This window comes from Saccopteryx leptura, chromosome 4, assembly GCF_036850995.1.
Source record: "Saccopteryx leptura isolate mSacLep1 chromosome 4, mSacLep1_pri_phased_curated, whole genome shotgun sequence".
In the NCBI taxonomy this organism is placed as follows: Eukaryota; Metazoa; Chordata; class Mammalia; order Chiroptera; family Emballonuridae; genus Saccopteryx; species Saccopteryx leptura.
Window position 1 is genome coordinate 13931949 of NC_089506.1, and position 12159 is coordinate 13944107.

General features: G+C 39.8%; 1 protein-coding gene across 17 annotated transcripts in view; it reads right to left on the reverse strand.

The window, feature by feature from the left end:
- Positions 1 to 353: 353 nt before the first annotated feature.
- The window catches only part of SORBS2 (sorbin and SH3 domain containing 2), a 130608-nt gene continuing 118802 nt past the window's right edge, over positions 354 to 12159 (reverse strand). For all 17 annotated transcript variants that reach the window (XM_066380191.1, XM_066380201.1, XM_066380189.1 and 14 more), the window contains 3 exons: positions 8270 to 8319; positions 4164 to 4270; positions 354 to 2495 (listed from right to left, as the gene is read on the reverse strand). In XM_066380191.1, coding sequence (XP_066236288.1) covers positions 2434 to 2495; positions 4164 to 4270; positions 8270 to 8319 — 219 coding nt within the window. In that variant the 3' untranslated portion in view covers positions 354 to 2433. The remainder of the gene's footprint in view (positions 2496 to 4163; positions 4271 to 8269; positions 8320 to 12159) is intronic.

Below are 12159 nucleotides of genomic sequence, written 5' to 3' on the forward strand. Positions count from 1 at the left end.
AAGAAGGGGGGGGGGAACATACATCAATCTGTTACTGTACGTGCCCTGACTGGGGATTGAACTGGCAACCCCTGTGCTTTGGGACAATGCTTCAACCAACCGAGCTATCCGGCTAGGGAGATTTAAAAATATTTTGATGTGTTACTGTAGCAGAAGAGCAATTTTTAGCCAAGGTGTATTTAGCAAGCAGGATTTGGTGGTGGGTTTGAAATATATTTCTTCCCTGAGCTGATGCAGACACAGCTTTCAGAGAACACAGAGCAAATACATGAATTTTCTCCTAGTTTATGTAACAAATTGGGATTAAAACACACAATTTGCTTAAGGATAAATGTCAAGAAGAAAGACTGAAGTATACATCCAAGCAAAATTTATTAGATGTCTATTCGAGAAAAACACAATGACCTTTGTTTGTAAGAATTCAAAGTCAATTACCTGAAAGCCAGGTATGAATATTTTTCCGTTTAAAATCAGATACAGAGAGTAGAAACAGTAATTTTCCTTAAATATGACAGGCAAAAGGTATTGGTGTCTTTTCTCATCAATGGCATGGAAGGTAATTACTCATTTATCAGCAAAGCTGCATGCAGTTGACCTAATTTCAAACCCAAGGCCTTTAAAATATATATAAAGCTGGTTGTGAACTTGACAGTCAACAAGGTAGGCTACTCACAGATGTTTTCGGACCTTCTTCCTATTGAAACTCCTCTGTACTCAGTATTTATGTACATCTCAGTTTGGCTGCTAAGATCTTTTAAGTTCATAAACTTTTGCATGAATGCTATTTCACAGACTGACACTATCAAGGCGTGCTGATGATCGGTGGGATATGGAAAGGGTAATCTTTAGCTTAGTTTAAGTGAAGGATAAAGACCAAATTAGGAAATCCCCTTGGTTTCTCAACAACTAAATAGCCTGTACAAAAAAAAGAGCAAACATATGTACAAAAATTGTAGAGTCTACATACATTGTGAAAAGGTCAATCACTGTCCACAGAAGAAATGCCATAAAAAGTTTTATCTTTAAGGTGCTCAAGATCCAAATATGAATAGTTCTTATGCAAAGTCATAAGAAATACAAAGCTAGTTCTCAGGGTGTGTGCAATTCAGGCACTGTTCACCACATTAAATCTTTCAGGTTCCAATATCATCTTGTAAATTTCTGCTTCAGGGCAGAAAGGTAACCTGAATGATTTAACATTGCCTCTAAAAAGTGCCTGATACATTCCAAGGAAATATTTCACACACACCGGGAAAATCAGGCTCAACATATTCCTGTCCTCAAATGTAGCCAGGATTCTGAGTTCCATAGAAGAAAAATAATTATCATAGTAAAAATAACTGTATTGATCATAATCCTTGCTAAAACCAGCCTTAATACTTGTGATGCTTCTAAATGGCTCTATTTCTATAAAATAATGTGTGGGAATTCTTTTACACTTCCTTAAAATGTACACCATATCACACAGATTGTCTGTTCTCCTACAATCACGGATGTCTATGTGCACACACAGTGAAATCTCACCTAGGAATATTGCTTACAGATACTTTCAAGTGTCTATGTTCGAATTACTGTTTGCACCTCTCACTAACACTGCTTTCATTTAAATTTTATCAGATAAATAAAACACTAAGAGCTCATTGTTCATGATGCTGATTATTACATTTTAATATAAAATAGCAATGCAACTTTACAACACAATATTTTTTTGTAGTCTAGCTAAAACCTCTTAATTCTCATGATTATTAACAAAAGTTCTTATTTACTGAACTGTCTGCACTTCTTCTAAAAAGTACAAGAGAATTGCAGGAAAAGACTGCTAGTTGAAAACTCACATTCAATCAACACAAATCACACGCATCCGAATGAACTTTCCTATCTTCCTTTAGGTTTTTGTCATCACTGTGCACATTACAACATATAAGTGCCGGCAAACAATTGCTGACGTACAGTTGTCATATCGTGTAAACGAGGACACTAGGCAAACTCGTGAAAGGAAAAGATACCGCCAAGCTACGAGTGTGAAAATGCACACCATGGTCTTCAGTAACAAACACCTCCTGGTTGCCTGAGGGGAGGAACACCTTCCCAAGCGGACCAAGGAGCCTTTTTCAGACACGTTCATTATTTTGCCTCAACTATTGAACCCTTCACTTAAAAGTGTGACGGTTTTCTTTCTGATCCCAGCACAGAGACTTTGCAGTTCAGAGCAGAAAGCAGGAATATGCACTTTCACACAGAACAAGTCTGCCTGTCTCCCCACGGCCCTGGCAGTACGTTGCTGGTGTGTTGGGGCAGGTGGCGATGGTGACGGTGGGCGATGTCGATGGGAGACCATAAGGCGTGACAGCGGGGCGGGGGCTGCGGGGCTCTTCCAGGCAAGGTTATGCAGACGTGGCGCTGAAATGCGGCTTACACGGCAGGGGGCGTGGTTCACAGCCTCTTGACGTAGTTTCCAGGGAAAGTACCGAAGAATTTGGTTCTTCTTGAGGTTCCTGCGAATAGAAGCGATAGATGAAAGGGGGGTAATAACAAGGAAATATCATTTCACGTACGCGGGCTGGGAATTTCTTCCTTTGCGAGGCTTCACTGCGAGAGCAAGCCCTGCAGGGTTCGGGGAAGAGGAAAGCCACTGGGAGGCGTTAGGAAGGCCGGGTCAGCAGTTCCATCTGTGGGGGCCACAGCCTCTTAGGATGGAGCACTGTGCTTCTCTCTCAACCTGAAGGGGGACCGCCCTGCCGGGGTGGTGGATTTTAAGGATAAATTCATAGGAAACAGAGGCAGAGGCTGTGGCTGCCACGTGGCGGGGCTCCTTTATTATTTCCCTACCGGTTGCCTGTCTGTAGAAAGCCCTCCTTCCTTCCTCTGTTGTCCCCTCCATCCTCCTAGGACCTTATTTCTTTCTCCCCTCTTTCCTTTATGTCCTGATATATGCTACTCTTGTCTACAAACGTTCTCTCAGAAAACTTCAGTCTTCCTTTAAGATGGTAAGAATGCGGTTGTCCTTTCAGTGGGCAGATGGAACTTTTCTCTACCTCCTCCACAGATTAAAGCTCAGATGAATCCCTGGACTTTTACGGTAACTACAGCAGAACTGGTAAATGGGTGAGCCATCCACTTGACCTTATTCTCTCAAATTGAGCCCCACTGCTAACAACAAACATTCTCTACTGAACAGAGTATTAATCCTTTGAGCAGTGAGTTTTTTTTTCATGCTTGCTGATCCCAGGGAGTGAGGTTTGGTTTTTTTTTTTTGTATTTTTCTGAAGCTGGAAACGGGGATAGACAGTCAGACAGACTCCCGCATGCGCCCGGCCAGGATCCACCCGGCACGCCCACCAGGGGGCGACGCTCTGCCCACCAGGGGGCGTTGTTCTGTCGCGACCAGAGCCACTCTAGCGCCTGGGGCAGAGGCCAAGGAGCCATCCCCAGCACCCGGGTCATCTTTGCTCCAATGGAGCCTCAGCTGCGGGAGGGGAAGAGAGAGACAGAGAGGAAGGGGGGGGAGGGGTGGAGAAGCAGATGGGCGCTTCTCCTGTGTGCCCTGGCCGGGAAGTGAACCCGGGACTCCTGCACGCCAGGCCGACGCTCTACCACTGAGCCAACCGGTCAGGGCTGAGGTATTTTTTTTTAAGTGAAATTAGTTCCAGTTACAGTTTTATTAACTTAAAATCATGTTTGCCTGATAACCGATTTATGGAAACAAGAAGAACATACATTTGCCTTTTTATAATGTTGCTGTAAACATTTTTAAAATAAAAATTTTTGTATGATCATACTCGGGATGGTCAGAAGGCACGAGGACATACGTGAACATTCGTACTGCTCAAAGGGTTAATATTTCTTATCTAGGGAACATTTTTGTCATTGTTCTTAGATCTTGGTCTTTCCCAGTTGGTGCTGTTTAATGACATTCTCTTCTCCCAGTTGAACTGGAAATAAAGCTAGCCGAAAATCACATCTTCCTGAAACAGTCAATATTAAACTATGTGCTATGTTCAAACCGCAGTTGCCTTGGGATGGCACAGTGCATGAGAATGTATGAGAAGTCAAAGGCATTATGAAATCAAGCAGAGCCTGACTGTCACGTCACGCCATGCAAGGGAGCAAACACAGGCACACGTGAAACGGTCCAGTGTCTCTGACAGGAAGCGCACACTTACCCACAAACCAGCCATCGTCACACTTTTCCATGACGTCAATGACGTCGCTTTCTCTGAGCTCCAACTCGTCTTCGTTCCTAGGAGTATAGTTATACAGAGCCTGAAACCTTAAACAGGACAAACGGAGGCATTTAAAAAAAATCTGTAAACCTTTGAGAAACTAGAAAATATATACAATATCAATTTTGCTTTTAACATTTCTATTCTTACTAACGTTATACTTTTAGGCAACTGTAAGTCTTGGGGAAGCATGTAAACAGAACGACTTAGACTCTCCTGGGAATTTAATCACTCTGGTAGCCTTTCAAAACTCGCAATGAGGAATAGTCATGGAAGATGATCATATCCATGAGTAGGAAAAACACATTTTAACCTTTGTAAGTTAGACCCACATTTCAATGGTCAGTCATAGATACCTAGCTTCCAGATATTACATAATAGTACAGAATATTAAAGAAGCTCCAAGTGCCTTATTCAGCGATATTTAGAAACAAGGAGTTGCTGTGTTAGCTAGCTATAATGAGAAAGAAATCATTGCAGTTTGCAAGTTGGATTTTCAAATGATTCTAAATTGAGATGTACAAAATGTTTCAGACATATGTCTTCTAAATCACTATGTGGGAAGTACTACTATAAAGGAGAATATTATTATTTTTTTCACCAGGAAAAATTCTTGAAAGCAGTTTACTTTTATAGTTTGAGTCAGTGTTTCCTGAGGAATTACAATATGAAAATCTGATGTTGAAATGAAGTGGATATATTCTATGATCAATTATCATTGAGCTAATCTCAGAGTAGACAGATTATAGGCATAAATTCCTTTTTAAAAGGTCCCGGAGCAATTGTGTTTGATGTAAAAAGCCTCTCTTAAAATAATTTTATGTAAAGAAGAATTACTGATAGAATGCTACTACTTTCGTTTCTCTGAATTTTTTGAGAGCATATATTTTGGTGACATTAATCAGTAACAAATTCAGACATTAAATTTTTGGTAATAAAATAGCTTTCATTTTAATGCATATTAACATGGACTGGCATTTTCAAAAAGTGAAGACACAAATTCTAGCAGCTGATGGGGTCAAGAACCATTGAATGTGCAGTTAAGAAAACTTCACAGCCCTTCTCAAGGTTCTCAGTATTGTGAGGGGGATTTCAAAAAATCAGTGAAATTAATTCTGCTTCTTTCTGAACAGTTATATAATTCTGCCAATGTAAGGAAATAAGAACCTATTTCAGAGCATTTTGGACTGTTTAAAGCCAACTTTGAAAAGTTGACAATATTGAATACTGCTCAAGAATAAGAAAGGTTTATTTCTGATTCCTTCATTCAGTCAGAAAGTCCTATTTTGGTAGAACGAAACTGCGCTATCAGTTGGACTCAAACATCGTGTCACAAACCAGGGACACGGCTCCACTGGCTTTCCTCTCTGTCCATGAACTCTATCAGATTGGGGACCTGGATCAAGTTGGCTTTGGTGGGTGGAGGGTGTCTGGGAAGGGGGGGTAAGATGTGGTGCCTGCCATATTTTCCTAGAGAACGTCATCTTCCCTGGCTTGGGACCAATGCCCGAAATTCCGACACTAGCGAGTTCTTCCCCATTAATATTATATTTTGTCCTCCTGGTAAGACTGTCCAGCTGCTTGTACTCTTTGAGATGGGGCTTCTGGGGTCATGTGTTGAGAGAGGATACTGATTATGGAGAAGGACAGAGAAAAGTAGCCACAGTCTCAGAACAGTGGCAAAAAAAAAAGACAGGGAGGTATTGAATACCAACGCGACTTAGTTTGGATGTTTGCATAGGGCCAGCTCTGATTGGAGAAGTCAAATAATTTCGTTGTTTGCTTTAAGGATTTGACTTCGTGGCCCTTGATGGGAAGGGATGATATGTTTTGTGTATCCGGCAGTGGGGGGTGGGAGGTGGGAGTTGATTTTGACAGAGTTCCTTTCCCCATGTCACACCAGAGCGGGAGCGAGAACCATTCATCCCTGGCTGCTAACTCAATGGGCTTGCGTGGCACCTCTCCCGCTGGGAAATGCGGGTTCTCTGCGGCAGCTTCTGGGGCTGCAGCTGCCCCCAGGCCCGGCTCCAGCCACTCACCGGGACAGGCCTATTTAAGGCCACACACCCCAGCTGCTTGAAGGATCTCAAGGTCCCAAGAGCTAAAAAAACCCAAAACTGGCATGAACCCCAACTTCACTTTGGTGTGATGAAAACCAGAGTGCCTGTCAGAATTTACTTGCCCTTCTGGTTTAGTTAGACCACAGGAAGGGGCGGGTGACAGGGAAACAGAAACACAGCTTTCAGAAAGCCTCCTGCCTCATCTGGCTTTCGTGGTCAGTGCTGCACGACTGGAGGTGTGGCCGGGCTACAGTGAAAAACGCTATTTGGAAAGATGGTGGTGGTGGTGGGGGGTGTCTCAGAGACACATCTGTCTTCTAAATAGGAAATGCCCGGCCACACTGGAAGCTTTCTCTAACTTGTGACTTTCTCTAGAACACATTCCACCAGAATTCTGAATTGTAGCGACATAAAATGTCCCTATTTTCATTCAAAACCGATTTTTTAAATGAAAGAGATTGACATCCCATTATCCTACTAACTGCGGTTGTAATCAAATAGAAATTTAGTAAAGAATGGTTTAAAATGTCCAAAGCAGGACTTTGAGAATGTGCCTTCTCTTACCTGTGAGCTCAGTGGTTTCATAAACATTCAAATTACTACGATTAGGAGGACTCCATATGACATAAAACAATGTACCTGTTCATTCATAAAAATCCTTAAAAGCTGTTATTATAATCTGTTGGTAATGCAGTAAACCTTAACATCCCTGGAATTTATTTTTTTTGTGATGTGATCCTATTGTCGTTTGCGTAAATAAGAAAACAAACCGAAACTTTAGAATTACAGGTCATATTTAAAATTTTTCCAGTTAAATGAGACTTTGAACGGTTCTTATTTCTAACTTGTTTTTATCACAGTTTTTTTCTTAACAGGACCTTCTGGTTGTCCTCGGAGATAGCCGGTCTCAGGGGAAAGGCAATTTCTGAAGGGCTCGCTTTTAGCTAAGTGTCAGGTCTGCGCGAAATGAGGGGACACTTGGTGATGCGGGCACCATGCCGGCCCTGGCGGGCGGGCCGCTCTGCTCTGGGCCAGAGGCCTCGGGAGTGGCTGGAGGCTCACAGCTTGTGCTCAGATACGCCCGCCTCTCCCTCCAGGGGACTAGCCAATAGGAGGCTGATCACCTCTGATCCCTCCAGGGGACTAGCCAATAGGAGGCTGATCACCTCTGACCATCCATCACGGGCAAAAATGGAGCAGAAAAAGACACACGAGATAGGCGTCTTAAGGACAATGCCTGACCCCTTCAGCTGGATTTAACTTTTGTGTCAGCAAGAAGAGGGCATTTGGAAGTGTAAATTTCCATACTGTCCTTTCTGAATATCCTTCTCAGAATGCAACTTTGCAATGATGTCACTAATTTTTCACGTCACGTCTACTGTTGCGTTCTTTCCTGTTCTTTAAATATGTGCAGAAACAATGTTAGGAGATTTTTCTGTGTCTTTAGAGCTGTTGTTTACTCGAATCTACATGGTGAGTGAACAGAGATGGAGATATTCATAAATCTCAGAAATCACTGCTGCTTTGGAAGGCTTCTTTAGTGCACAAATCAGTCTTCTTGGCAAATCACAGGCTTTTAGAAACTAGCTTCTGCCTGACCTGTGGTGGAGCAGTGGATAAAGCATCAACCTGGAAATGCTGAGGTTGCTGGTTCAAAAACCTGGCTTCCCGGGTCAAGGCACATATGGGAGTTGATGCTTCCTGCTCCTCCCCTTCTCTCTCTCTCTCTCTCTCTCACTCTGTCTCTCTGTCTTCCCTCTCTATAATAAATAAATAAAATCTTAAAAAAAAAAAAAAAGAAACTAGCTTCTTCTCTCTGTTCTGAAAGACGGGCACTTGCAACCCCTCTTTATCTAGGAGGTCTCGTGTTCGTTCCTGCGATCTCTTTCACTTGGGTAGTTGGACCGCCCTCTACTTTGGTGCACCGACCATCCGTTGTGCGGGTCAAGGTTAGTCTAGAATCTAGAAGATAAGAAGAATACTTACGGTTCCCCCCCACCTTGAATGCTGTCATGAGTAAACGCAGGACGCTGTGGCTGAAATGAAATGATTTTCAATGTAATCAATGTTTAAACTGGCACTAATTAAAAGATCATTTGGATAATGGCATGATACTTTTCTTGACATTTAGTATTTCCTGTTGTAAAAAACCAAGAGGAAGAAATAAAAAGCAAATAAAGGGTTTCTACAGGATTAATGATTAAAATATGTGGAAGGGTGCTTCAAATGAATTCAGAATAATCCAGGATCAGATGTTTTGAACATAGCTACAATCTAGCCTCAAGTTTTAAGGAAAAGTCAGCGTTTAGTCCCATTGATTTTCCAAAGGCCAGGAATATAGCAAGAACATAGACACCAAATCACTAGAACAGGAAGCCTGGACATCTTCATACAACCTTATTCTTCAGCATTTTCTCAAACAAGCAAAAATAAATAAATAAACTGCATTTAGTCCAACAGCAAAGTATCCACATTCATTCTAATATATTTTCCTTCACACACAACATTTTCACATACAGTACAGATGAAAATATCACTAGTCAGACATCTCGTGCTACATTTGGATGAACACTCTATTCTCAGTGTGGGTAAAACACATGCATTTTTAAAAAAGAGAAAACAGAGAACTTTAAATATAATGCAACAAACAATATCCAGGTAACATGTAACATTTTACCTTGGAAGAGAAATATTGGTAGAAATTCTCAGTGCACTGAACTCTCAAAAGAGTTTCCTTTCTTTTTAAACTAAGCTTCAAGACCAGTATCTGTAATAGATACTTATAATATTGGAAATGACAAGCCTTAGCATCTCATATATCCACATAAATATTGCAATGAATAAAAGTTAACATGTTTGTTAAATATGTAAACTCAATGTCATTTATACTGACTACCTTAATGTTACCTTTCAAGGGGAAATATTATAATTTTCACACCATGTTTCAAAAGCACTCTCTTCGAGATGATGGCTACATGGTAAACCATGGTAATGAGGTAAATCGGAGTCTGCATGGCTATTATCAAGTGGCCCCTTGATGACTATGGCATTAGTTATTAGATAGATCCGTGTTCTTAGGGCCAGTTCCTGAACCCCAGAGTTATGAGTAGATTACTGACAGGCCGGCTAATTTTTTCCTACAAATTGTCCATAGAGACCCCACTGGTCCAAGGTTGGATGGGAAATTCTGGGGTTCCTTTCAGTCTGGGAGTATTAATCTGTTCAATTCCTAAATTCTTTATCCATTCTCTTTCCATTTAAGCTGTCTAGCTTAAAAAGACTAGGTACTTACATTTCTGAAATTTTAAACTTTGTCTTAATTGGAAATGTTGTTAACAGTATTCTTAGAAATTTCACTCAGTAGTCTGTGCATGGAATATATGAACTTAAGACTAAAGAATAGATAAAAATGATTGGACACATGTATGACTTAAGAGAGTACAATACTCCTGTAAGTCAATACAAATTACTAGCAATGTATATATTTATTATTAAAATGATAAACTATACCATTTAAAAAAGATGAAGACTAAGCTCTTTTTCAGTCATTTTAAGGTTATTTAACATTACTAAATCAATTTAAATATATAAAGAGGCAAATATAAGTTATTTATAAATATGTGCTATTATATTTCTTTAATGTCTTATCCAGTCATCTACATATATAACTTTGAATGCAAAAATAAGAAGTACGTATTAATTGCCATTGATATTTTGTAATAGTGTTCCATTCTTCTTTATTTTAAATTACTGCAGAATAACGTTCCCTCACATATCTGTTTTATGCAGGTTAGTTCTGAGCCATTTTCTTGTTTCTTTATTTGTTTTGAAATTAAGATTGTTATAGCCTTTTTTCATTATCATAGATAACAACGCTATGAACATTTTATACAAAGAACTATTTTCTTCTTTTGAACTGTTTCTGAAAACATATTTCCAGGAGTAAAATTTCTGCCCAAAGATTGTACATTTGAGCTACACGCTACTGAAAAGCTCATGTTAGTCACTCAAACATACTGTATACAAAAAAATATAACTTTAAAAATACCTGAACTACCATATTTCCAATCACTTATCAAGATAGGTGCTGTTCTCTCCCCAAAATAGTCACAGCACATTTCCAGCACATAACAAAGTTATAAATAACAAATATTATTTGTTCTTGCCTGAAGAGAAAATGTTTTGTAAAATACATTTCACTGTGCTCTAAAAACGGTGTGCTTATTCCTGAATATTTAAATCATTCTAATACTTTTAAGTTGGGTAAAAATTTGAATTTTATGTGTGGCATCCAGGGCTCAGTGAAAGCCTGGATAGTATAGTTTCCTTATGCTAAAAAGTGAATACAACTTTAAAAATCAGATTGTTTATTACTATAAAACAATCTACTCTTAAAATCAGTATACCACCATTTTGTTATTGTCATTACAATTTTACCAGTTTAGTTCAATTTTACTCATCTCATAAATCATTTAGATGAGTTGTCCCTTTGACAACGATAGAAACTGGCTCCCCCATCACACAGGCCTCTGTGTCTCGAGAGCTGGCGCTCCTGGACACGCCGGCCAGTGAGGTCTTTGCTTTCGCCCGTCTCTCCCATTCTGTCTTGTCCTTCCTACCCTTCAAAGGACCCTCCTTTACTTTTCTCCCCCCGAATCACCAGTGTTCTATAGTCTTCACATTCTCAGGCCAGGATTTATCACTGCTTTTATTAGCCTGGAAGTTATTTACTATAAAGGTGAGTTTTAGAACATCTCTAAGTTTACCTTTAACAGGAATCATTTCCATGTGAGTGTGTACGGCTGGGAATCCATTGTGAGGAAAGATGACCATTACAGTATTTTAGAAATATTTGGTCATTAGAGAACTAAGTGGCATTAATAGATACAGTTATGTCTCTGGTGTTGGCATTGACTATATAACCTTGGATACCCATCTAAACTTCCTGATCTCTAAAATCAAGGAGTTGGCTGAGATGAAGATTAAGACTTATTTTTTCCTCTCAAGTAATCCATAAAGGAATCCACATTTCCACTGACATATTTCCTGAGTTTTTTATGGGTGTCATCATCATCCTTAATTGACATTGGCTAATTCTCAAGTGTCTCAGTCATGTAAAAACAGTAATAGTAATAACTCAACTTTCATTTTACAGCTCAATACACCAAAACCCAAAGATGATTCTTTAGTATCACAAATAGGTAAAAAGAAGAAAGAATGATATATTTTGACTCTTACTCTTTATTGCATAAAAGATTACTATGATGGAATAGATGGCCTAAGTGGGTTAAAATAAGCATCTTTATTTTGCCCTTTAGGTAGTTGGTTATGTTCTGTGTAGATACTCAAGCCTATTATCTTAGGGGACTATCTTTTGCCTTTCCCCTTGGTATTAACAACCATGGGCACAAACCTTGAGAAAGAGATCTGTGATGTATCTGCACTCTGTTGCCACCTAATGGTGAGTAGGAGCAGCAACATGCCTTTAGTCAGCTCTCACCACGTTCCTTCCTTCAGCCTGGATTCATTTTGAAAGGGTATTTTAAAGACCACAGAGAGACGTGGGATTGATACTCACCTGTTTGTTTTTTTTTCTGACCATGTTTTCCTCATCCCACATTTTAAATTCATGAGAAAGGGTCACTCTTTGGCCACCAGAATTTTTGGTCTATGATTATTTTTATTTTAACTATCTACTCAGGAATTTCTATTACTCATAACTTCGGAGCAGTTTAATTTAGAGGAATATACCCTGAACTGTGAATTTTTGAATGTGGTTCGCAAGTGAACAGATCACAGACACTGTGCTGAAAATTCTGGGTGAGAACTACATCGTGCTTGTTTTACCTTGATGAGTCCTAAGAGTACAATAAAAT